We start from the raw sequence: 26071 nt of genomic DNA, 5'->3' as shown, positions 1-26071 counted from the left end.
CAGGTCGTGTGGGGATAGGTGCCTTAATTTGAAGTGCTGGTCTGGTTGCTTCCTGGGTCTTGTAACAGAAAGGGCTACTCAAGGACAATGAGGAAGGCTTGCAAATTAATCACAGGTGGTCTAGGGATCGCTGGGTACTGTTCCCGGCTTTGTGACCTAGGGCTGATCTCCTTGATCTAGTCCTTGGTTTTTTCCATCTTTAAAATGCTTAATTCTGTAAAGTTCATAACGTGCTTTGAGATCCTCCGGGTGCGGGAGACGGGCTGTTGTGTGGGGAGATGGAGAGCCTTTTGTGTGTGCTGCAGTCACATCTCCAGCTTCACTAGCTTTGCTGAGCTGAGTGCCTCGCAAAGAGCTGCTTCTGTTTGCCAAGCTGCTAGGTATGGCCAGTGTGTGTATTGCTTGGCCAGCGTGTGATATTATGGCCATGACTCCATATGCTGAATTGAGGGCGGTGGGGGAGGGAGGTGCTCTCTTCGTTGGCTTTACTTCCATGGCTGAACCCGTTTGGGTCCCATTGGGGACTCTGGTGGGTTGGTACAGCCCTGTAGGATGGGTGCTAATGGGCCAGTGTGTCTCAGACTTGTATGTCACCTGAGATACAAGGCGATACTACACATGGCCGACTTGTGGAACTCACTGCTTCAGGAGGAGGCCTTGAAATCAAGTATTGTGACAGGATTTTTAGGGTGGTCAGCATGTCCGATAGGCAGGAATCCTATAGCTGTGCAGGCCCCAAGAGAAGGATAATGCAGTCTTGTGTTTCGAGGTGTAAATTGATGACTGGAGGGCTCAGGAAGGTGTACTTCCTCCCCACTCAATATCCAGCAAGACACAAACAGGCCAGGAGTGGGTGGGGAGGGAGGGAGGGAGGGAGTCCTGTCCTGCTCTGTGGGATCTGTCACTGGTGGGCTCAGGAGACCAGACCAGAAAAGCAGTGGTCTGATCTCGCTTTTCAGATCCTCTTTGCAAAGTCAAGATCAGAGGTCAGGAGAGAAAGCCCTGGCTTTGCCTAAACTGGGCTTATATAAAGGGTAAAGCCAGCACAGGGCTGTATTCCCTCCCTTCCAGCCTCCCTGGGCTTGGGGGCACCTGCTAAAGACCCCTCTGCCTGGGTCTCCTTTAATCTTACGTAGCACTGTCTGCGTCCTGCGGCTGATGCTGATGGGTGCCGGGAAGGCTCTAAACACCAGGATCTCCCCAGCCCAGGACATTGCAGCCTTGTGCTGGGGTTGGGGTTAGGGTTAGGTAGGTCACAGTCTCTCACTGGGGCTTTGGCCACCTGTTCTTTAAGGGAGGGGTTGGCGTCGGTGTTCGCTTGGCCAGCTAATGTGGCTTCAGACTTTGCCTGTGTCCTAATGGGGCTCTTCTGTCACGTTCAGCTAATTTGATGGGGGAGGGACGCGATCCCCCTTCTTGCCTGGCCCCTGGAGCCAGGCTCCATGGTGGGGCACGGAACTGGGCTTCTGACTGTGCAATGGGGTTGGGGGTGTCCTTGGGGGCAGAGGTTTGAATGTACAGCTGGGAATATTTTCCCTCTTGTTGCATGGAGGGAGGATTTTTAAGCCCTGGCCACTGGGGCTCCATCCCCTGGGCTTCAGCCAAGCTTTGCCCCTTGGCGGGGTGGGGAGCGTAAAGCTGGTTTTGTTCTGAGGACTTTAAACATGGCTGGGGGTGAGTGGCGTCAGGCTCCCGGGTACTGCTCCAGGAAAGGCTCTGGCTTCTCTTCCAGCATGTCTCCGTGACTCACGGGCGGGGCCAGAGGAGTGTGTGTGATTGCTGGAGAGTCGTGATGAATGAGCGTGGGGTGTGGGTGTGCGTCTCGGGGGATGGGAAATCCCGACCGTGCCGTGCTAGCCCGGATTTGTCAGCTGATCCTCTTTACCTGGGGCTGCCGCGGATGCTAGAATTCTGGGCAAGCTTCTGCTGCCCCTAAACCCCCTTCCCCACCCTGCTGGAGCAGAGAGCTGAAGGCAGGATCCCTGGCAGCTGGAGCTAGGACAGAGCAGCGAGTTCGAGTCACTCTTGCATGCAGCTGACTGCTGTCATTTGTTGCCCCAGGAGTGGAATCTGGGAGGAAACTCTTCTGTAGGCCAGAGACACCAGTTGTGGATCTGCTCCCAGCACGGTGGGAGGTTCACAGTACCTGTCAGGCCTGCATCTGAGCTGATCAACACCCAGCGCATCAACCGTGCCCCACCCACAATGGGGAGAGCCTGCCTTGTCTGGGCAGAGCCCTGCTGCACCCAGCCTCTGGGAGCAGAGCCCAAGTGGGCCAAGAAACTGCGTAGCCCAGGCCAAACCAGAGACTGGGCAGTACCTTGTGATCTTGTGCCACAGCCTCAGGGCTGCCCAGCTGGGGCCTTTTGCCAGCCCTCAGTTATTGTCACCCTCCTGCTACCATGATCCTTCCTCTTGGGTCACAGCTGGATGCTCTGACATGCCCTGCAGGCCTGGCAGTGCTGCTGCTGTCTGTCCTGCTCTGGCCGTTCTGATGGCCCCTCCAAGTGGGCTGTTTTCGTCCCTTCTAGCCTTTTGCTTCCTGGGCAGGGAGGGTCTGAACTCGCATCTCACCTCTGGTGCAGGTGTATTTGGCTTGTCTTTCATTTCATTGCAGCTCTCTCTTTCACCTCCATCATTTGCCCAGGTGCACTGCTGCTTTTCCCCTGGGGGAAAGAGCTGAGCAAGGCCACTGGAGGTGGCTTTTCCGGTGAATGCCTCTGCTGACCCCTCCAGGGGGGTGGGGTGGAAGGCTGCAGCGTGCAGGGGGAACCCTCCCTGGATTTCCAGGAAGCTGTGGGGGCAGGGGAGGGATTGGAAGAGGTGAGTCGGTCGTCTTCTTCATGCACAGGCTTGCTGCCAGTTTTCCCTCCCCGGTGTGTGCGTAGAGGGTGTGTGCTCTGGAGCTGCGGGTTGTGGGACTCTGTGATAACCCAGATGCAGGGTTCCCACGCCCTGCGGTGCGAGGGTGTGGGGTGAGGGCAGGCCTCAGAGCTGCCCAGACGGGCCTGGCGAGCCCAGCCCCATGCTGCTGAGACCAAGCGCCCCCGGAAATGAAGGGCAAAGGCGCTGGGGCTGCAGGAGATGCAGAAGCTGCCTTTAGAGGGGCTTCCCTGTCTCCTACCCTCCTCCTGCTTGTGGACCCAGGTGTGGCAGATGCCCATCCACCTGCATCCCATCCTTGCAGCCTGCCAGGCTGTGACGTTCCCCACTCTCAGCTGCGTGGGGCTCTGCGGCTTGTAATGATGCCCCCTGCCTCCATGAAGCTGGCAAGGAGCAGCTGGGCTGAGAAGAGTTGAAGGATGCAGGCTTCCTACGCTGGCTTCTCTTCAGAGCAGTCTGACCTAGTGCCTAGAGCATTGGACTGGGATTCATGGGACCTGGCTTCTTTCCCCAGCTCTGCCACTGGCCTGGTGGGTAACCTTGGGCAAGTCACGTCATCAACTAGTGCCTCAGTTTCCTCATCTGTAAAATGGGGAGAGTGACGCTTCCCTCCTTTGGTAAAGCACTTGGAGATCTAGAGAAGAGCCGGGTATTATAATTATTAAATGCCCCGCAGCAGAAATACAGGGGTGGGTTGAGAGAGTTTCCCCAGGGATCCTCTCCATCCCCCTTCTCCTCTCAAATTCCTGTGGCCTGGAAGCCAGGCTGCTGAGCAGACGCAGTGTCCAGGGAAGACGGGGGCTGGAGTCCTACAGGGCACAACGGGGCTCTTGGGCTTTTCTCTTTTTGACTCTTCCAGTGTCCACCCTGCTGCTCCCCACCCTGTGGGCCGTGGCTGGGTAGGAGTCTGAGCTCTCCCCTGTGGCTGGGCTGGCCAGCTGCTATTGCTAATCCAGCCCCTGCTGGGGAGGGGAGACTGTGCCAGCTCCAGGCCAGGCCAGCAGCTGGCAGGAGATTTGCCCTGGGCTTCCCTTTGTCCTTTCCCACCATCTCTACAATCCCGGGGCCTCTCAAGCATCCCTCAGTTACCACGCGCTCGGCCTGGGAAAGAAAGTGGATGGCTGTCGCCCTCTGACCCCGACGCAAGGGTTGGCAGGGAGGGTGCGAACCCCCCCATGCCAAACGGAAGGCATGTAAACCCCCGTGTGCCCCGATCGCCTGCCCCCAAATGTGGGACAGCAGGGACTGCAAATCCGCCTCGTCTCTGTCCCCTTCCCTGCCGTTCGGAAAGAAGCAGCGCTCCCCGCATGCTGACTCTCGGCAGGGTGGGTGGGGTGCACTCTTGACCCAGAGACCTGAGGACTTGCTCACTAGCAGAGAAAAGCATCTGCTCCTGTTCTTCCTGGACTGGAGCACCTGCCTTTCGAAGCCTTTCAGGAGCTGGGCGATAGCTCCCAGCCCAGCTCTTATGTCCCCGTTCAGTTGCACCCTCGGACTTGGCGGATCCCCAAATGCTCTGTGCGTTGCAATGTCCACCGCGGAGGGCTTCACCCAGCGCTGAAATGCAGCCACTTCTGGGGTGGAATGTGACAGTTGTGTAACAGGGCTAGTCAGGCAGCAGAATGCAGGAAGAGGGGCTAAGGAGGGGGAACATCGTTCCTGGAGTGTGGATTTGGGCAGGGCCCCCTGCCAGAGGATCTTTGCTGGTACCTAGTGCCTCAGCCAAAGGGTGGGCCCTCTTCCAGCAGCACAGCACCCCCCAGTGGCGTTGGGTAGGCGCAGAAGCGGATTCTGAGCTCCTTCTCCATCACATCTCATCTGGGAGCCTCTTTGCAGTGTGGCTGAGTGGCTAGGACCCCAAACTGGGATTTGAGGGTCCTTGGGTCTATTTCCAGCTTTGCCACTGGCCTGCGGGGTGACCTTGGACAAGTCACTTTTCCCTGCTCCGTGCCTCAGTTTCCCCATCTGTAAAATGGTGCTAGTGATAGTGCTCTCCTTTGTAAAATGCTTTGAGATCTATTGATGAGCCGTGCAAGATACGAGCTGGGGGTTACCATCTGAATGTACCCTGTGCTTTCCCCTTCCCAGTCATCCAGGCTGGTCCCAGAACCACCTTTGCTCTCCCTTTCTTGGGGGTAGAGGCGAGGCAGCATCCCAGCTGGTATCCTTAACACAGGGGAAGAGTGTCTAGACAGAGAGGTAGGGAATTTAGCCCTTTCTTGACCTTCAGAGTTCCTGGCATGGGCCCCTCCCCATATAACTTGGAAACTGGCTGCAGAGCAGCATCCTGAACTCCCAAGTCTCTTCTGCACTGTGCAGCCGAACGCCAAGAGGAGGGTGCTGTGGGGTGGCCTGGGGGAGGGCGTGACCCGTGGCCTATCACAGGGACCGTGATGCTATCAGTGCACTGGTAGCTCTGCAGTGGTGACGGACTTTAAGGAGGCATCTTGGGGTGTGGGAGACGCGAGGGGGGGCCCCAGTGAACAGTAAGCACCAGGCCGGCTCCCCAAATCCTCCTTGCTGACCTCTGGTGCATCAGCACAGGGGGCTGCTGAGAGCCGCTCCCTGCCTGGCCACGCCAGCCATGTACTGTCACAGCCACCTGTTGCTGGCCCTTTCTAACTAATTTGTTGCCAACAGACGCCTGTGGGCAGAGGGGAGGGGGAGAAACCAAGATGATTCCTCCCCCCCTCTCAGCCCCCACTGATGTCTCTGGTTTCCAGGCCTAAATGGGGGGCAGCCTGACGCAGCAGATGTGCTTGTGGTATTATTACTCTGGCAGGTGTTTCCCATGTTCTTGGGTTTAACCATTCGGCTGCCAGGGGTTTCTGTGGGTAGCGCTCGCCCGGGGGTCAGAGTGAGACTGTGGAACCATCGCCCACAGGAACGAAGGAGCGTCCCAGACCACCCTGCCTTCAGCGCCAAGGGCTGGACCCATTTCTTTGACCTGCCTTCTCTGATATAATGGCCGAGCTGCATGGACATAGAACAGCTTCCCCCCCTCCTGCCCCCAAAAAAGACAGCCCGGCAAGAACGCTCCACGTGCAGTCCTCCCCAGGGAGAGGGTGAACCACCCGTCACTGATGTTATGTTGCTTAATGCATGACTAGAAGGCGCTCAGCTACTAGAGGCATGAAGGGACCGAGGTAGAGCCGACTAGCCTGAGAGCAGCTGGTGCAGAAAAGAGGGGATGGGCATTCACAGGGTGAGGATTGTTGCCAGCTTGCTCTGATTCTGGGGGATCTCTCTTCCCGTGGTTTTCTGATCGGCTGCTCCAACACTTCTGTGCTATGGTTCTGTTAACCACTCAACTGCTGTGTCTGGGGACTGGGACCTTCCCCAGTGTGGGCTCGATCCAGCAGACTTCATGTGCCATTCCTCCCTCTACTCATCTCTGTTTCCTCACCTTGTCTGGCGCCAGCCTCCTTCATGAGCCCGTCACACTGCCTTGCCCCCACTGATTCAAGAACCTTCTCCTCTGCAGCTCCTGCCCTCTGGAGCAGCCTCCCGCCGTCACCTCTCAGATCTTGTCTCGACAAATCTCTCTCTGGTGCGGCTTCACTTCCCTCTCCCTCAGCATCTATCTGAGCTGGGCTGAACCTTCAGCATTTCCAGCAGGGCTTGGCTACCAATTCCCTGATCAGCACTTGCCACTGGATATTTTCGTTACTGATCCAAAACTTGAACGGAGCCTTGTGTGCTGGCTCAGATAAGCTGGGGACATTTCTCTGACGGCTGATGTCAGCATGGTCCGACCCACACCCAGCTTTGACGCCTACCCCGGAGCCTAAGGCTAGTCACGATCCAGACCCAAAGAGCCCTCGCTTAATCGGTCTCTAGTTTCTCTCTCTAGAGTTTTGGGGGAGGGGAAAAGATGTACTGTGGATGGAAGATGCTGCTCTGGGAGCAAATAGTTCCTAGAGAATAAAGAACCCAGCAGAGCTTTGCTCAAAGCTGGGATTTCACCTATTGCAGGTGTGTGAGATCACTGAGAGAGGAGAGTGTTTTGGGGGGTGATGGGGTAGGGTGTTATAGAATCTCAGGGTTGGAAGGGACCTCAGGAGGGATCTAGTCCAACCCGCTGCTCAAAGCAGGACCAATCCCCAACTATTTTTTTTGCCCCAGGTCCCTAAGTGGCCCCTCAAGGATTGAGCTCACAATCCCGATTTTAGCAGGCCAATACGCAAACCACCGAGCTATCCTGTGTTGTCTGTTTCTTGCTTCTTACACTCCTCTGTGGCCGTTCCTGGTGGGAGGGTCGCTGGTGTGTGGTTCCAGATATGACTGAGCAGCGCTGGTGTGATCTCAGGCAAGGCGTTTCACAGTGTGGGGCTGGAAGGCCCAAGAGACACAGTGGGGCTCTCTTGGTTGGGTTGCCCCTGGCTAACATGGGGGCTCACGGATGGTGAGGCTGTCTTTGAGGACCAGGCCTGGCAATGAATGGGGAGCTGGTCAAGTCGCTGGAGGGCTAGTGTGTCATGCTCCTGTCGACCTCTAGCTTCAGTGCGCTGGGTGTGTTGTAGCATCCTCGCAGGGACCCGCCGGCAGGGGGTGAAGGTGTGGATGGCGGATCACAGCGTCCGGTCCCCTCGCCAGCTGGCAGCACGGGAGCCCTGCCCACGAACACTCCCTGCTGCCTTGATTGCATGGTGTCCGTATCCTGGCAAGTGCTAGCCTGGCCCCAGCCTTCCCAGGGAGAAACTGTGCCAGCTGCTCTCTGGGCATCAGCGTGAGGGAGCTCTCCCCATCTTCCTCCTTTCTGGCTTGGTGCGGTGCCCGACAATACAGCTCCAAGGGTCTGCAACCCAGCCTGGAGGAGCCGGTGCCAAAAGGGAAATACTTGTGGGAAATGGCAGGCAGCGCCCACGCCAGCCTGCAGTGCCACTCAGGAAGTGGGCAGGAAGTGATCTGGCAGCTGCTGGGAGACGGCTGCCCGGCCTTGCCACGTGCTGCTTCCCCTTCCCAACCCGCCGGGGGTCGCTCACCCCTTTTGTTGTGCAATTGAAAGGGTTCAGGACGGGCCCCAAGCTCCTCATGGGACAGGGCGCTGGCCCCTGCCGAGCCCCTCTGCCCCGTCCCGGGGCTGAGCTGCAGCCGGTTCCCAGAATCCGCTGTTGTAACCGGACACGTCTCATGCAAGCGTTTTCCTGTGGCTGGGCTCTCTGATAGCATTCTCGGCGCCCGGGAAAGGCCTCTGGGCACGGAGCAGCGGGCGGGCTCAGATCAGTGCACGTGGCCGCTCAGCCCTGCCCTGAGAGCTAGAGACCGGGCCTGTCTGTTCTCTGCGTCTGCCAGCAGCAGGGCCCCGTCCTGATGGAGCCTCGGTGACATGGACGCCCGGGCTTCAGCGTGTGGGACTGTGACCCAGCAGCGAATGCCCCATAGGCTGCAGAGCAGCCGTCCATGGTAACTCCCAAAGGGCTGCGTGTGCTGGGTTTGTGCCAGGGCCCCAAAGCGCCAGGCTTTGCCCAGCTCGGAGCCTGGTGATGAGCTCCTGGTTCATGGGGGGCGATGGGGGTGGTGGCTCAGCACAGCTCCCCCTGCTGGCGCCATCACCGCAGGGCTGGAGGCTGCTTACTGCGTGTGTTGGGTTAAGCGGGGGATCCGGTGGGGTTCTGGGCTGGCACTGCCAGAAAGCATTAAAATACAATCTGGACTCCTATTCCTGGGACTATCCCAACCTGGGGCTGGATCCTGTTGTGTTGAATGGGTCTGTTCTAATCAGCCCCCCATCCGGGGGTGGGGGTGAAGGAAGGCTGGGCCGTCTCCTTCCTAGTACATGTGCCCCTCCAGGCTTCCGCACTGGCAACTGGCTTAACGTCCCTCCCAATCTGGCCTCAGAGGCAGCTCCTGCTTCCCGTATCCTGGCCGCCTGTGCCAAGGACCTGGCAGGATCAGGCCCCTGTTGCTCCAATTGCCCTCTGCAGAGAGGTTGGGCCATGATGGAGTTCCTGGTGGGAGGGGGAAGGGGGCTGCAGGGATCTGACCTGGTGGGGTAACTGCTCCTTGGGGATTTGAGCCTTCCCCCCGCCACCCCCCCCCCCCCGGTGCTGCTGCACTGATGCAATCCCCTGATGTAGCCAGGACAGCCCTGCTCCAGGCTGTGATTTGCACAGGTGCAGCTTCCACCTGTGTGGAGCCAGGCTCCATATGCTAGAGGCCGATACAAGCGCTGGGCACCCAGGGCTGCGTCAAACCCCTGCTGTCGGCCGGGCCTGAGTTCTGGTTCCGGTTTTATTTATTTGCCTTACTATAGCGCCAGCCAAGCTCAGGGCCTCGTTGTACAAAGGCTCCCTGCTCCAGAGAACTCACAGCCCGAGGTTCCAAGGCCAGAAGGGACCGGTGTGATCAAAGGGGGATAGATGAGACCACGCTGGGCCTTGGTTGTGGGTGCTGTGTGGGCCTCCAGAGGGCAAAGTGGGATCGTGGGTGCTCCTGTTGAGCTAACTGTAGGATTCTCTCTCCTGCCCATCAGGCCAAAAGGAAGCTGGATCTGGAAGGGACCGGCCAGCCGGGCATCCCAGAGTTCCGGACGCCCAAGGGGAAGGGCAGGACAATCACTCGAATCCCCAGCCCCAGGAGTAAGTGGTGCTGAGCTGGTGGGATGTGAGGGAGGGGAGATGTAGGCCTGAGTGGGGCGCTCCCATGCAAAGGACCTGCATTGCCCCACAGCTCTTCTGTCCGGAGCAGCTGGGTCCTGGAGACGTTTGTCCCCAGGAAAGCGCCGTGTAGTGACGCTGGGATATTCCACACAGGGATGGGGCTGCCATGTGGCCTTCAGGCAGCCGAGTGTGTGTTGTAGTTAGGACCAGTCCATGCCGTCCTCCTGTGGGGAAGGACAGGCTTGGAGCGAATAGGCATCCATGAGCATCTGCTTCCAGTATGCCCCCACCCGGCGTAGTGCTGCCATAGGTATAGGAGCACCTGTAACTGACCTTGCCTGGACCCGCCGTGGGGTTTGAACCCAGGCCCGTCCGCACTGAAAGCACGAGCCTCCGCTGCTTGAGCTAAAGGGGAGGGACCCAGCCCCGCTCTGCGCTAGGCTGTTGAAACCCATTGCAGGCTGCACTCACCCGTGGGGGGGGCCCTGCGTGCCTCTAGCCAGCAGCTGTTGAATCAGCCTGGCCCGTTCTCTGGGCGGCATTGTGACTTTTCTCAGCTCCTCTCCCCTGCTCAGCCCACCTAACCCGTCTCCTCTCTCCCCGCCCACGACAGCCCCCAAGTCCCCTGGGGAGAAGACGCGGTACGACACCTCCCTGGGGCTGCTAACCAAGAAGTTCATCCACCTGCTGAGCGAGTCGGAGGACGGGGTGCTGGACCTAAACCGGGCGGCCGAGGTGCTGGAGGTGCAGAAGCGCCGGATCTACGACATCACCAACGTGCTGGAGGGGATTCAGCTCATCCGGAAGAAATCCAAGAACAACATCCAGTGGATGTAAGGGGCTCTGTGCGGTGGAGACAGAGGGGGCGGAGATCTGGGGCTGGGACCGGCTATGCTGGGACCATCAACTCTGAAGGGCTTTGTTTGTTTAAGTGCAGAGTCTTGTCTGGGGGTGGAGTGACCTTCCCTGTGTCTATTCTGGGGGCTTGGAGGGATCTGGGTCTTTGTCCCCAAGCCAGCGCAGGAAGGAGCCTGAGTTAAGATCCAGGGTCAAACATGGTCCCAACTCAGCTGGTTTCTAACACGGTTTGGCCCGTGAGTCTGGATGGGAAGGGCCTCCATGAGAACCGAGTTTAAACCCAGCACCGTAGGCGAGACCAGAACGTAGCTCTTCCAATGATGTGACCCGACCCCATTGGAGCTGTCTGGCTGAACAGTCCTGAAATAGCTTGTCAGCCCTGTTCCCACCCCAGCTTGGAACAGATAGTAGAACAGAGCAGAGTCTGGACTCTTATCACACATTAAGCACAAGGGTCTTGTTCTTGCCTCACTTGCCCCCTCCCCATACTCACTACCACAAAGGTGGATACAGTGAATACTTTTACGTGATCCATAAGGTAACCTGTGGAACTCCCCACTACAAGATCACGCTCAGCAGGATTCAAAAGCAGGATCCAAGGCCACTGGCTGTTAACAAAACCTGATGCTTCAGGGCACAAGCCTGGGGTTAGGGGACACTTCCCCTGTGGCAGGCCACTCTGTAATTGTCCACTGCAGGATTCTTGCCCGTGCGCTGCTGCGTCAGCTGCTGGCTGTTGTCAGAGATGTGTGGTGAGCTGGCAGGAGTACGGGATCTCATCCAATGGAGATTCCTATGTTCTCAGCCTTGCTGGCAGCGAGTGGGGTACATGTGCCAGGTTATTTTACGATGGAATGAACACAGTTGGAAGCAGCTGTCACCAAATCCAGTTTGCGGAGATCGGCCCAAGCTCCCCTCAGCGTGGCTCTGTCTTTGAGCGGTTCTAAAATCCTGGCTTGGGGGCTTTGCTTTCAGGCCGATCTCTAGCCCTGCTTGTTTCCTTTCACAGAGCCGTTCAGCCGCATGTATTTACGGTGCTGCTTCGCAGAGCGCTCCCAGCTGCACGTCTTTTGGAAACAACATGCTCCCTCATAGGAGATCTTGTGCTGTCCCTGCTGAGGGGGGTGATGTTCTCGCCCTCCCCCCACAGTGCGCTGCTTTCCACTGATCCTCAGTGGCCGGCTCTGCTTGTCTTCCCAGGGGCACAGGAATTTTCGAGGATACCTCTGTGACGGTGAAGCAGCAGTCCCTGCGCCAAGAGCTGGTGGAGCTGGCCAAGACCGAGAGAACATTGGACGAGCGCATCCAGGACTGCACCCTCCAGCTGAAGCACCTGACAGAGGACGAGACTAACCAGAGATATCCTTCATGGGGAGGCAAAGGGTTACGGAGAAAGGGGATTGCAGGGTGTCTCTGCATCATGAGCCAACTCAGTCTGAAAATGACCTTCAGAGGGATATTGGGTCTGAGGGAGGATCTAGGGTGAGGGCTGAGCAGCCTGGAGGGAGGAGCCGAGGAGCAGCCCAACCTGGGGAAAAGACTTGGGCTGAACTCCTACCTCATTGTTGATAAAGCTGCTTTCCCCCGCCCTGGGTAGGGGCTGAGTTTTGTCAGGTCAGCATGTGAGCTCTGTTTCAGAGCAGTCTGAGGAAAGCGCCTGCTCTTGGTGGGCCTTGCCTTCCTGTCTGAGCACAGTTTGGCTTGGATTCCGTCTCCTCTCCTCTGCCAGCAAGCCCCACGGCTTGGGTTCTGCAGCCAAGAAAGCTTTACCTCCAGCAGTTGTCTTATCCAGGGCCTTTCCCAGCTGTGCTGCCCCGGGGGGACAGAGCAGACGTGGAGATGGCCACATGCCAGTCCTCACAGGCCCAGGACTCTGGGGTTGGCACACTGACAAACAGGGGGCCAGTGGCATTCTTGGAGCCATGGGATGATGGCCTGGCACCAGCCTGTGCACTCGGGCAGGGGTGTTCAGCTCCATATGCCACAATGCCTTGCTGCCTGTCCTTGAGGGTGGGGGTGCTGGAAGTGGTGAGCGTGGTGGTCCAGGCCTCATCGTGGGGAGAGGCATGTAGTCCTGTGTCCCTCTCGGGATGGAAGAAGAGGTTTCTAATTTGTGCTTGGCAAGGAGGATGCCTTCATGGGCTGGGGTGGGAACCCGCCTGGTTTTGGGGGGAGCTGGGGAGAGTCCAGCACATGAGGTCTGCAGAGAACCGACTCTGTTGTCATTTGTGGGCTGAGAATATTGTCTGTGGTCGATATTTCCTTAATTCTACCCCCCACGTTAGCATATGTCACCTACCAGGACATCCGTGCCATAAGCAACTTCCAGGAGCAGACGGTGATAGCGGTCAAGGCCCCCCCAGAAACCAAGCTGGAGGTGCCGGACCTCAATGAGGTGAGTGCGTCGGAGGAGGGCTCTGCGTGCAGGGAAAACCCACCCTCCTGGTCCACAGCAGAGACCCCATCTGAGCTCTGAACCCCTTTGTGTGAGACTAGAGGAGCCTAGATAGGAAGGGCCACTATCCCTATTTTATCGATGGGGAAACTAAGGCCCAGCGAGATACAGCAACTTCCCCGAGATCACACAGGAAATCAGTGTCTGGGGGTTGACCCTAGATCTCCTGAGTCCTACCCCGGTGCGTTAGCCCCAGGGCCACTGAATTCTAAGCATGTCCCATGGGGCTACGGGCCAGCCTTGGCTCAGCTGCCCCTTAGCATAGGTGCCCAGAGGGACTCGAAGTGGCTGCTTGTCAGGGAGAACATAAGAATGATCAGACTGGGTCAGTCCAAAGGTCCACCTAGCCCAGTATCCTGGATTCTAACAGTGGCCAATGCCAGGTGCCCCAGAGGGAATGAACAGATAGTCATCAAGTGATTCAGCCCCTGTTGCCCACTCCCAGCTTCTGGCTAGGGACACCATCCCTGTCCATCCTGGCTAATAGCCATTGATGGACCTATCCTCCATGAACTTATCTAGTTTGTTTTTTTTTGAACCCTGTTATAGTCTTGGCCTTCACAACATCCTCTGGCAAAGAGTTCCACAGGTTGATTGTGCATTGTGTGAAGAAATAAGTCCTTTTGTTTGTTTGTAACCTGCTGCCTGTTAATTTCATTGGGTGACCCCTTGTTCTTGGTGCTATGAGAAGGAGTAAATGACATTTCCTTATTTACTTTCTCCACACCAGTCATGATTTTTATAGACCTCTATCATATCCCCCTTTAGTCGTCTCTTTTCCAAGCTGAAAAGTCCCAGTCTTATTAATCTCTCCTCATACGGAAGCCATTCCATCCCCCTAATCATTTTTGTTGACCTTTTCTGAATCTTTTCCAAGTCCAGTAGATCTTTTTTGAGATGGGGCGTCCACATCTGCACGCAGTATCCAAGATGTGGGCGCACCATGGATTTATACAGAGGTAATAGGATATTTTCTGTCTTATTATCTAATGATTCCCAACATTCTGTTTGCTTTTTTGATGCTGCTGCATACTGAGTGAATGTTTTCAGAGAACTATCCACAATGACTCCAAGATCTGTCTCTTGAGTGGTGGCAGCTAATTTAGACCCTATTATTTTATATGTATATAGTTAGGATTATGTTTTCCAATGTGCATTACTTTGCATTTATCAACAGTGAATTTCATTTGCCATTTTGTTGCCCAATCGCCCAGTCTTGAGAGATCCTATTGTAACTCTTCGCTGTCTGCCAGGGACTTAACTATCTTGAGTAGTTTTGTATCATCTGCAAATTTTGCCACCTCACAGTTTACCCTTTTTTCCAAATCATTTATGAATCCTGTATGTGGAATAGGACTAGTCACAGAACAGACCCTGGGGGGCACCACTATTTACCTCTCTCCATTCTGAAAACAGACCATTTATTCCTACCCTTTGGTTCCTATGTTTTAACCAGTTACCGATCCATGAGAGAACCTTCCCTTTTGTTATAGAACAGGGGTCCCCAACGCGGTGCCCCAGGACACCACGGCGCCCGCTGGGGCATCCATGTACTCCCGCCTACTGGCTGCTGGAATGCCGCCGAATGTGGCAACGTCAACAAGTGCTACTGCTGAAATCCTGCTGAATTTTGGCAGCGACGCCTCTTGACGTTGCTGCATCACGGTGGCATTTCGGCGGCTGCTTGTCTGGCAGCCATGGTCCTCGGCGGCTAGTCGTCCGGTGCCCTCCCCACGGAAAAGGTTGGCGACCACTGTTGTAGAATATCAGAGTTGGAAGAGACCTCAGGAGGTTATCTAGGCCAACCACCTGCTCAAAGCAGGACCCATCCCCAGACAGATTTTTGCCCCCGATCCTTAAATGGCCCCCTCAGGGACTGAACTCTCAACCCTGGGTTTAGCAGACCAATACTCAAAAACCACTGAGCTGTCCCATGACAGCTTACCTTGTTTAAGAGCCTTTGGTGAGGGACCTTATCAAAGGCTTTTTGAAAATGTAAGTACACTGTATCCACTGGATCCCCCTTGTCCACATACTTGTTGACTCCCTCAAAGAATTCTAGTAGATTGGTGAGGTGTGATTTCCCCTTACAAAAACCATGTTGACTCTTCCCCCAACAAATTATGTTCATCTATGTGTCTGACAATTTTATTCTGTACTATAGTTTCAACCAGTTTACCTGGTACTGAAGTCAGGTTTACTAGCCTGTAATTGCCTGGATCACCTCTAGAGCCCTTTTTAAAAATTGGCATCACATTAGCTATCCACCAGTCATCTGGTACAGAAGCTGATTTAAATGATAGGTCACAGACTACAGTTAGTAGTTCTGCAATTTCACATTTGAGTTCCTTGGGTGAATCCCATCTGTTCCTGGTTATTACTGTTTAGTTTATCAGTTTATTCCATAACCTCCTCTAATGACACCTCAATCTGGGACAGTTCCTCAGATTTGTCACCTAAAAAGAACGGCTCGGGTTTGGGAATCTCCCTCATATCCTCAGCCATAAAGACCTATGCAAAGAATTCATTTAGTTTCTCTGCAATGGCCTTATCGTCCTTGAGTGCTCCTCTAGCATCTCGATCGTCCAGCGGCCCCACTGGTTGTTTAGCGGGCTTCCTGCTTCTGATGTATTTAAAAAAATTTGCTATTACTTTTTGAGTCTTTGGCCAACTGTTCTTTAACCTAATTGTATTTTTACACTTCATTTGCCAGAGTTTATGCTCCTTTCTATTTTCCTCACTAGGATTTATCTTCCACCTTTTAAAGGATGCTTTTTTGCCTCTCACTGCTTCATTTACTTTGTTTAGCCACGGTGGCTCTTTTGTGGTTTTCTTACTATGTTTTTTAAATTTGGGGTATACATTTAAGTAGCGCCTCTATTATGGTGTCTTTTAGTTTCCACGCAACTTGCAGGGATTTCACTTTTGGCGCTGTACCTTTTAATTTATGTGTAACTAACCTCCTCATTTTTCTGTAGTCTCCCTTTCTGAAATTAAATGCCATAATGTTGGGCTGCTGTGGTGTCTTCCCCGCCACAGGGATGTTAAATTTAATTATATTATGGTCACTATTACCAAGCGGTCCAGCTGTATTCACCTTCTGGATTTGATCTTGGGCTCCACTTAGGACTAAATCAAGAATTGCCTCTCCTGTGGTGGGTTCCAGGACTAGCTGCTCCAAGAAGCAGTCATTTAAGGTGTCAAGAAACTTTATCTCTGCATCCCGTCCTGAGGTGACTTTAGGGCTCACGGGATGGGGCTGGGAGCTCTGTTTCCCATGCACTTGTCTTTGCTTCTCCTCCATCCGCCCTTGAGGGCAAGGCCCTGCTGAGTCATCCCTGCTGCAGGGGAGCTGGGAAGCCCCTTCTGCTGGCCAAGCTACTGGCTCTGTGCAGGGAGGAGTGAGAGAGGGACCACCTGTGTGATGAATCCTGCTGGGCTAGTCTCCCGCTGACCCCTCCCCTCTCCGGGCAGGAGAATGTGCAGCTCCATCTGAAGAGCACCAATGGCCCCATCGAGGTGTACCTGTGCCCCGAGGAGATCCTGGAGGACAGCCCTGCCAAGGAGAGCAGCTTCTCCACCCCTTCCCTCCAGGACAGCAGCGAGGCCACTGACCCGTCCCCAGGGAAAGGTAACGTCTGGCTGGGACTGCAGGGATCTCTGGCCAGGCCTGGCCTCTCCTCCTCCCAGGCTGATGCTGTTGGGTTTAACTTTCTCTTTCGTGGCAGCCACTGAGTGCTTGCCCGGATGGCTGCCGTACCTGCCACGCCTCGGGCTCTGCGCCAAGATCCACCCCTCCAAGCCGCCAGGTCTGCTAATTGCCAAGCGGCCTTCGGCAAGGCCCTGCTTCCCGTGTGGCTTCCTGGAACCCTGGCCTGCCCTTTGCCAGTTGCACAGACTGGGAGTAGGGGGCATTAGCAAAGCAGGGTGGGGTATGGCTGGGGGCTCGGGTCTGGAATTGCAGGGGGCTGTGGGTTGGAGTGGAGGGGCATTGGCAGAGCTGTGGATCGGGTGAGGATCCCAGGACTTGTATAATGGAAGGGCTTCAGGTTGGGGTCAAGGGGCATTGGCAGAGCTGTGGGTCGGGTGAGGATCCCAAGACTGGTATAATGGGGGAGGGGGCTGCTGGTTGGGGTTGAGGGGCATTGGCAGAGCTGTGGGTGGGAATCCCATCATTAGAATAGCAGGGGGGCTGCGGGATGGGGTGGACGGGCATTGGCAGAGCTGTGGGTGGGGATCCCATCATTAGAATAGCAGGGGGGCTGCGGGATGGGGTGGAGGGGCATTGGCAGAGCTGTGGATGGGGATTCCAGGGCTAGAATAGCAGGGGGGCTGCAGGTTGGGGTGGAGGGGCATTGGCAGAACTGTGGGTGGGGTGAGGATCCCAGGACTGGTATAATGGAGGGGGCTGCAGGTTGGAGTCAAGGGGCATTGGCAGAGCTGTGGGTGGGGATTCCAGGGCTAGAATAGCAGGGGGGGCTGCAAGTTGGGGTGGAGGGGCATTGACAGAGCTGTGGGTGGGGTGAGGATCCCAGGACTGGAACATCTGAAGATAACGAGCTGCAGGCTGGGTTTCAGGGGTATTGATAGGGCCTGGTGGCAGAATCCTACCCGCTGCTTGCCCTCACCAGGCTCCTCCCATGTCGCTGGTGAATGGGGGGCTCGTGGGGCACCTGGCCCATGGTGCAAGGGGGCACTGGGGGCTTTGCTGCGCCGGGGCAGCTGCACGTACCTAGCTCCACCAAGCTAGTTCCAAGCTCTCCTTTCCGTCTCTCCGATTTCTCCAGCCGAGCCCCTGATGGAGGTGGAGGACGGGCTTCTGGACATGCCCCATCACCTGCTGCAGCAAACGGAGGACCAGCTGCCCTACAGTGACCCCGCCCCCTTCGTCAGCTTCTCCCCGCCTCTTGATCAGGACGACTACCTGTGGGGGCTGGAGGGGGGCGAGGGAGTGAGCGACCTCTTCGAGGCCTATGACCTTGGCGACCTGCTGAAGAACTGAGCTGGCGAGGGGGCCCCCTCCCTCCCTGCTATGGTGCTAATGGCCTTGCTGAAATCTGGGGCTTTGACTTGAAGTATGGACTCCGAGCCCCTGCCCTCCCGGCCACCAGAGCAGGAGCATGGAGACCTCCTGTGGGGCAGGACTTCCTCCCGCTCCACCCCACCCATGCGTGGTCTCCACAGTTCCTCCTCTGCTCTTTGGTGCAGCTGGGCCAGCGCAGACTGGGCGTAGCAGTCAATGCAATACAAGATCCCAGAGGGCAACCCGCTGCAGGAATGAAGCGCCTTCGCCCATTTATCTTTTCCCCACCCCCCACACACACCGGTAGTATGTTCCTGGCCTGTCCAGGGATGCTGGGGCCTGGTAAGGAGCCCCTGGGAGACTGGGACTCTGTCATGGAAAGTGAATCTTCGCATCCCGCCCCCGAGGCGCCCCGTCTGTGGAACATGCAGGGCGGCTGTGTCTGGGGAGCGGAGGAGGAGTAGAACGCACTGTGGTCTGCCAGGGGATTTGCATGGCGGGGCAGGAGATCCCGTTTCCTGGAATCTGGGCAGGGGTGGGCAAGTGTGCGTGTGTGAATGAAGAAATCCTTAAGCTCCCGCAGCTGCTCGGGGGGGCCCGTAGGGATTTGTGACGGCAGCACAGCTGCGAGACACTTGTCTGTTTTGCTCTGCAAGACCCGGGTGCCCCCGTTGGATCCGACTCAGGTGGGTCTTGCTTCCCCATCCCTGAATGTTTGTTTTGCTTGGAGCATACGGGGTCTGAGCCAACCCAGAAATGCCAAGTGAAACCTGGTTTGTCATTGCAGCCGTCAGGTGGCTTTTGATGTGAACAGTCAGCTGAGAGAGTCCCTCCTTAGGGCTATGGCCTCTAGGGGGAACTTACCAGGGACCTGCTCTGACATCTTGTAACGAAACTTGAAACAAGGCAAGTCCGGGGTGGAGGGTGGACGTGGTGAGACAAGGATGCTCCCATCCACTCCCCTGTGATGGGAGGGATTCCAACTGCATCTCCTCCCTCCCCTTCTACCCACCCTAGGCCCAGCCCTTCCCCTCCGTCCCCTCACTGAAATGACTGGCTACCTTCACTCTCAGTGGGTCACTTGGATCTGCTCCATCTAGACTGGTGCTAAGCGACCTGCTGTGAGCATCACATGTATCCAGGAAATGGGCCGTTGTTCCCATGTGAGCCCCTGAGTCCAGGGTTACCCCAGATCCTTCCTGATTGGATTAGCCCTTCTGTGAATTCATTGTTAGGTTAGCGTGGGATCTGTCTCATCGAGTGGGAGAAGCCCCAAGTGCTATAGGCTGGGCTGGGTCCTCTAGGAGACCAACTGCCCTGCCCCCCCCCCTTCCACGGTAGATTCTGGGAACAGAGCGGATTAAATCTGGGATGGCCAAGGTAGCATAAGAGAGCTCTGAGTGCACCGTGCCTTGTGAAAACCAAGCCATTAACTTCCACTGTGCTTCCTGTGAGGTAGGATTAATACCCGCTTCCATGTTGTGCTTTGGGATCCTCTGAGGGGCAGGGTCTTAGCGGTGAAATCTGGACCATTATCCACGGCCCGCTGCAACCAAATGGTGCTTTGTTTCCAGGGTGTGCCAATGGCTTGCAGATCACTCTGGTTCACCAATGTCGCGGTGCTGGTTGCTTACTGAGTTGCTGCTTTCTGATTGGCTTGGCGCACGTCATGCTTCAGCCAATCAGAGACCAATCATCTGCGCATTGTGAAATATACACATTTTCAGCTGTAATTTAAACTTAAATCCGCTAGTCGGGCACTTAGTTTGAAAATTGTCATACTTGGGTGCCTAGTGCTGTGCGCCTAAACGAATATTTATGCAGCTAATAGTGGCTTGATTTTTTTGTTTGTTTCAGATGTTGAGCGTGCACTGCTCCTGCTTTGCAGTGAAAATCAAGCCACTCGTAGGTGCCTAAAATTGTGGATTTGGGTGGCAAACCTGAGCTTCCAGAGTTCAGAAATGTTGATCTAAACTTACTTTATTTTTACTCACAGGAAGATTTTCAAAATCTGGCAAGGTGCTTATCTTCGTTTTTAGGGACCTAAATACCTCTGAGAATGTGGCTCTGCCATGTAGCAACCTAGTTAGCCACAGATTCCATTGTCAATATATTTTTTGTGTGTGCAAAATTCCAGAGGGGAAAAGGGAGAAGTAACTTTTTATTTCACTCTGTCCAAAATTCACCCCCCCACCCCCGAAAGGCTTCTTTTGGATTTCCAGGTTTTCAATATTTGCAGAATAGCTATTGGTTAACAGGTGGGAAATTTTGTCATGTGCCATCCCATTAAATTCTGTCTTAAAAATGGAAACAAGCACATTGTCTTAACCTCTCCTTGAATGCAGCTTATCCCTGCGCGGGGAGAATGCCAGACAGAGCCTGCAATGGATGCTGGGTAGGTAGAGTCCCATTCACATCTGCCCAGGTGGCTCTCCTTACAGGATTGGAATCTGAGGTATTGTAGCCAATATGTCCACTAATGTTAAAATTAAACACTTTTGTTACCTTTTAATCTAGCAAAGGGGTTTAATACTGCCCAGATACTATGGCGATGGGCAGCACCTTCCACGTAAAATCAATAGCAATAGCTGAGTCCGTAATGGACCTCGTGGAGTCTCTGATTCGTCTCCCTTTTTGGGGATGAAAACTCTGCTGGGGGAAAGGTTTTGATTTTGTTAATTTGCCCCTTTTCGTGTGTGTTTGGGCATTAGGGGTGGAAGGTAGGTGGTCATGTACAGTCGTTCTCGTGGTCTGACGCTGGATTCAGCTGATCTCCTTTCTTACCAACCCTGCCTTGGTGCTCCCACATCTAGTGTCCCCATCTAGGGGAGCGTGCAAAAGTGGGAATTCCCCAAAACGAGGTGTGACGAGCCGGGGGTGGCTGTGCTTGAGACGGAGAAAGGGTGGGCTGGCTCATTCGAGCCCTTTCTGGACAGGCAGCTGATCTAACCAAAGGGAGGAGGTTTTCTGGCATCTCAATACACAACTGTCCTGGGGCGCTAGACCTCCATCTGGAGGTGGCTGTTGCGGGCCTAAACGAAAGGCCACTGCCACTCTCGCAGGGGCTCTGTAGCCCTGGTTATTCAGGGAGCATCTGTGAAGAGGAGACTGAGCAGCATTCGTGTGTTCTCTAGAACTGGAGATGGGGGGAAAAAGTCAGTTTTCCTAATGTAACCACATGCTGTGGGGATCTTCCCCGCTGAATAATCCAAGTCCAATCCTGCTGTAAAAGTGACAGTCAAACCAGCATTGGAAGCGGCATGGCTGTGTCTCGAACGTGCTCCGTGGGAGAGTAAAGATACGGCTCTTTGAACTGCAAAGTCCCCCTGTCATTGGAGAGTCCACCTGGGTTCTCTCGCACGTCCTCCCTGGTAAGAGAGGTTCTGCTGGCCAGGTGAGGCCCATGCTGTCCTGTGGGTTTGTACGCGGGTCACTGAGCTGCCTTGTCTGCAGCAGGGGAAGTGCCCCAATTCCAGCCGCCTGTGGCTAGCAATTGGTGTAGCAGCACCAGGCACTCACCCTTGCTGGAGGCTGGGGTGGGATGTGCTCGTGTCAATGGAAGCTGATAGCAGTTGGCCTGTCGACAAAGGAATTTGCAGGCAGTGCAGCTGAACTGGGGGCATCTGCTCGGATGCACAAGGGAAACTAGAATCCAGCTTCCCCCTCGCAGCCGCACTGGGAGCGGGGCAAATAGGAGTGAAGAGTGGTCAGATCCGACCTGGGTCACAAGGTCTTGCGTGGGTTGAACTGACAGAGGTGATGTAAATTGGGTCAAGCCAGCGACCAGCTTCCAATACTCTAGACAAGGCCAGCTGTATTTTAGCATGTGCTAAGTGGGCAGAGTTAAGGGTAGATGGAGCTAGCTAACACCATCTAAAAACCATTGCTAAATCCTCCTCTAGACAAAGCCAGAATGGAAGAGACAAGACTCCGGTCAGGTCTTTGCTAAGTGTTTCTGCTGGCCTAGCTTTGCCACTAGAAGCCTCGAACGTAGAAGCAGCGAGACTAGCGAAGTTTCTCTTTTACAGGTATAGTTTCACTCAGGGCGGCGTGATTTCACAATACCAGTGCAAAACACAGCTTTGCCAGTGTAGCTGCGTCCACTTCAGGAGCTGCTCGTATGGTAATGCTAGTTGGCCATGAAGCGCTCTTAGCATAGACATGTGCCCAAGATGCAAATCTGATGCCTAAAAGGCATCACTGGAAAATAGTTCACTTTCACGGCAGAGCAGCCTGTTGAAATCTGTCTGAGAGGTGTGTTTCTGTACCAGTTGAGAATAAGCTCTTTTTATTTTTTGTGAAATAGTCAGGGGTATTTTGTTTGTTTTGTTTTTTAAAGTCTGATCCTGAACTTGCTTTGTACGTAAACCTGAAGTGTCTCTGGGCTCAGACCGGTCTATCGCTACCTGCTTTCTGTAGAGTTAAACATTAACGTAATGATTTGGGTTTGGAATCCTGTCTGTTGTGGAACAATTCTCATGCCGGTTGCTGGCTTGACCTGGCTTTCCAGGTGAGGCTTTTAACGGGAGATGAGTCTAGGCCAAAAATCTCAGATCTGTACTTTGCAGCTCAGTCTTGTTGTGAGTCTTAACAGAGCATGCGCAGAAAGAGCATGTCTACATGGGGAAGCTATTCCGGAGTAAGCTAGGATCTGAATTTAAAGCCCTATAGCTGTCCTGGGATAGCTACTCTGGTCAGTTTCCCCACACAGACATGCCCTAAGCGAAGTACCTGGGAGGCCGTCTTGAATCTTCAAATCTCTTTTGTGAATTGCATATGAAATCCTTCAAAGATACTCGCTCTGGGTGTGCCGCTGGCTTTCGTCTTAACCTTGTAAAATTGTACAGAATTATTGCACTGTATTTATAAAGGGGAGCCACCTTTTTACACTTATATATATATTTTAAGTGAGTGTATTTAAATCATTCTTGGGGTGATTCTCCTGAAGTCCAGCTTGGCGGTGTTGTGGGCGTGAATGTGTTTCTTTTGTAAACTTACAGCACTTGAAGGTTTGTGAGCAAAAAGAAATTAATAAAAATGCTTTGTTTTTTTGAGCTGCTGTTCTCTGTAAAAGAATTAAGCCAGTTGCAATAGAGTTTGGATTCTCCCCCCATTGATGTGACACTCATCTGTTTCCAGCCCCCAAGGCTGGCAGAAATCAAGAAGGCTTCGGATTCAGTGTGGCCTTCAGGTGAGGGTGGAGAGAAGGTGGGGGCTACTGGGGGCGTTCGAAGGATGCTGCTAAGTGGAGCTGAGCTCCAGGGCCCACCTGTTTCAACCCAGCCAGAGAGGGCCCAGCAGTGAATAGATGGTGAGAGAGGGGAATAGAATGGGGCAGGGTTAGAGGGTGACTGTCCCTTCTCTTCCTACATTCAGTCATTCACGATTCCAGGGTGATCTGTGCTTGTTGCAAGCAACCTCTCTACAAAGCGCTATACGTGCTCCTTCACAGACAGGAGAGATCTGGAGAGTGAGCGTCCCCTAGACTGTTGGAAGTGGGAGATGGGGCACCCCATTGTCTCCCTGGGCTAGGACTCCACCGCAGTGTGGTGATTTTAGCTCCCCATGGGTTGCAGTTGGTGGGTTGAAGCAATAGCCAGAGCTGAGGTAGAGGAGGGATGGTCTCCTTCCAGCTCCTTGCCTGGGCTGGTGGCAGCCTTTGCAATCACCTTCCACCTGGAGAATTGCGGGGGGGAGGAGATTAAAGCCATCTGTCCTTCCTCCCTGACTCCATTCATGCCTTGCTCATGGCAGGACGTGGCGTCTTGAGTTGCTAGACTTAGGGACACAGGAACGGTCAGAGCTCTCCAACGGTGGCTGGTACCAGCTGCGGCAGAGAATGGTGCCATAGCACTTACAGTAGCAATTATGGGATAACCTTCCCCCGGGGGAGCTTTTTCCCTGATCCCAATATTTAGCGCTCGCCTCGCCCCGAAGCCTGGAAGGATAAGATCCCTTCCACAACTCTCATGTGATACCTCTGGATGTTCTTGTTTATCCATCTAAATTCCTTGCTTTGACCCCCAGCGCTTTTCATCAGTTGATGGCCATGCGATTCACAAAGGTGGTTAGATGCATTATCCCTGTTTTACAGATGGGGAAACTGAGGCACGGGGCGGTGCTGCGACTTGCCCAAGGTCACCCAGCTGGCCCGCGGCGGAGCTGGGAGTAGAGCCCAGGCACAGTCAGATGGGCCATGGCAGCGTCTCACCATGGGGTGTGGATTCTGTGACAAACGGCCCCGCACGTGTCTCTGTATTAAGCTGCGTGTGGAGGGCTGTGGATTGGGCTAGGAATTGGCAGGGAGGGTGCAGCAGCTCTAAGGATCCTGGTTCTGGTTCAGTCTCGGCTGGTTGGAGGGTGGGATGGATGAGCCCTTGGAACCTTAACCTTAGGGTGGGCAGACTAGCAACAGGAACCCCCGTTCCTATGGGTGCGGCTCCCACCCCAGCACTAGGGTTCCTGTGAGTAAGGCACTTGGAGTTTGCACAGTACCTCGGAAATCAGGCTACTGCCCTGGGGGCTAAGTGCTTAACTTTAGGCCAGGGGTTCTCAAACTGGGGGTTGGACCCCATCAGCAGGTTGTGAGGTTATTACATGGGGGGTCGCGAGGTGTGTCAGCCTCCACCCCCAACCCCACTTTGCCTCCTGCGTTTATAATGGTGGTAAATATATTTAAAGGTCTTTTTAATGTACAAGGGGGGTCGCACTCAGAGGCTTGCTGTGTGAAAGGGGTCGCCAGCACCAGAGCATGAGACCCCCTGCTACAGGCTTTAATAAAGTTTGAGCTTTTTTTTTTTGTTTAGCCCGGAGCTCCACCTAGTGGCTAACTGCTGAAATTGCAAGTGGGGGTGGGCAGAGGAAGAAAACCCATTCTGAGCCCTGGCAGCCTGCGGTGGCATTTGGAGCTGAGTTTCTCCAACTTTTCAACCCAGACAGGGAGAGAGACACGTGCCCCCTGCAGCGCCAGCGTCCAGCACGGGCTCACGCCAGCTCCTTTCTGGCTGAAAGGCCTGGAAGCTCCTTTTTTTAAGGCCCCTCGTCTTTACGGTTCCAGCAGAGACTTGTCGTTAACACTGGGCCAGCATGGGCAGCAAGAGGGCAAGCTTCCTCCACCCTGCCTGGCTGCCAGGCAGCCTGACCTGCTCAAGTGCCCCCCACTGATCTGAGAGGGGTCCTGGGTCTCTATGCCCCACCCCTCCGCCGAGAGCCACTATAGAGGGCAGCCAGTGGCAGGAAGGGCTGAGCCCCGGCACCTGTGGGCCTGGCCGTTCAGAGCCCCCACCCGGCACCTTGGGTCCTGGCCGTTCAGAGCCCCCCCCCCACCCCCAAGCACCTCTGGGTCTGGCTGTTCAGAGGCTCCCCCCCGGCACCTCGGATCCTGGCTGTTCAGAGCCCCTCTCCCCCCTGGTGCCTCGGGCCAGGCTGTTCAGAGCCCCCACCCCGGCACCTCTGGGTTTTCTGCATCAGTTATGAATGTAAAATAATTGCTTAAGCCTTGGCACATCTTTCATTACAAATTAAGCTCTGAGTAAGGGTCTCTCTTCCCAAGGAGCACTCCCCACCCACCCGCCCCAACGGAGAGTGACTTAGAGGGGAAAAGCGTAATGCCCCATTCTCGGTCCCTCTCTCAGCCCAGTTAACCACATGAAGCCTGCAATGTTCTCTAACCGGACACCCTGGCGTCTCATTGCTGGGCGGAGGAGTTGAGGGAAAACCTAGGGCCTGTTTAATCAATGTCAGGGGCCAAGCTCCCTTCCGGGCAACTTAAACGTGCAAAGGTGAGGAGGTGGTTAAACTGCTGAAGGCTTCCTGCCTCTCTTGTGCATGGGATTGTAGTTCTGAAAACCCTGGGAGTTAATGCACCCTCTTTCTTCCTCTGCCTGACCGCTCCCCATTATCCCAGTGAATGGGCTGGAACTGTTCGGGGGTCCAAGACCCCTTGTAGGATATGTTTGCCTGAGACCATCTTGAGAGAGCAGGGGAGTTTGATCCTGCCTGTTGTAAAGGACGTGCACGTGGAGGGGCAGCTCCAACTGAATTGCTGTAGCAGGGCTAGGTCCTAGCAGGAACTGCTACAAACTCTGAATTGTGCCAGTGCCGCCAGCCATCGTTTTACAGAAGGTTCCTTTGTTCTGTGGTGCAAATCACAGCAGTATCTGTGCTGGGAGTTTGCATCCATGCAGATGGCTGGAGACTCTAATGTGGCCACGGCAAATAGGGTTCTTAGGCTGTGGATGGGACTACTAG

General features: G+C 54.9%; 1 protein-coding gene across 3 annotated transcripts in view; it reads left to right on the top strand.

Annotated features, from left to right (window-relative positions):
- Positions 1 to 22875, top strand: part of E2F2 (E2F transcription factor 2) — a 29889-nt gene extending 7014 nt beyond the window's left edge. The window contains exons 1-7 of one of the 3 annotated variants that reach the window (XM_030539043.1): positions 3019 to 3413; positions 9359 to 9464; positions 10099 to 10318; positions 11544 to 11702; positions 12624 to 12738; positions 16273 to 16429; positions 17586 to 22875. In XM_030539043.1, the coding sequence (XP_030394903.1) occupies positions 3303 to 3413; positions 9359 to 9464; positions 10099 to 10318; positions 11544 to 11702; positions 12624 to 12738; positions 16273 to 16429; positions 17586 to 17800 (1083 nt within the window). In that variant the 5' untranslated portion in view covers positions 3019 to 3302 and the 3' untranslated portion in view covers positions 17801 to 22875. Of the gene's footprint in view, positions 1 to 3018; positions 3414 to 7057; positions 8290 to 9358; positions 9465 to 10098; positions 10319 to 11543; positions 11703 to 12623; positions 12739 to 16272; positions 16430 to 17585 lie in introns of those variants that run through there. The other 2 variants (XM_030539044.1, XM_030539042.1) reach the window with 2 other exon arrangements.
- The last annotated feature ends 3196 nt before the right edge of the window (positions 22876 to 26071 follow it).

Source organism: Gopherus evgoodei, chromosome 20, assembly GCF_007399415.2.
Source record: "Gopherus evgoodei ecotype Sinaloan lineage chromosome 20, rGopEvg1_v1.p, whole genome shotgun sequence".
Lineage (NCBI taxonomy): Eukaryota > Metazoa > Chordata > Testudines > Testudinidae > Gopherus > Gopherus evgoodei.
Note: the sequence above shows the minus strand (reverse complement) of the source record. Positions and strands in the feature narration are given on the sequence as shown.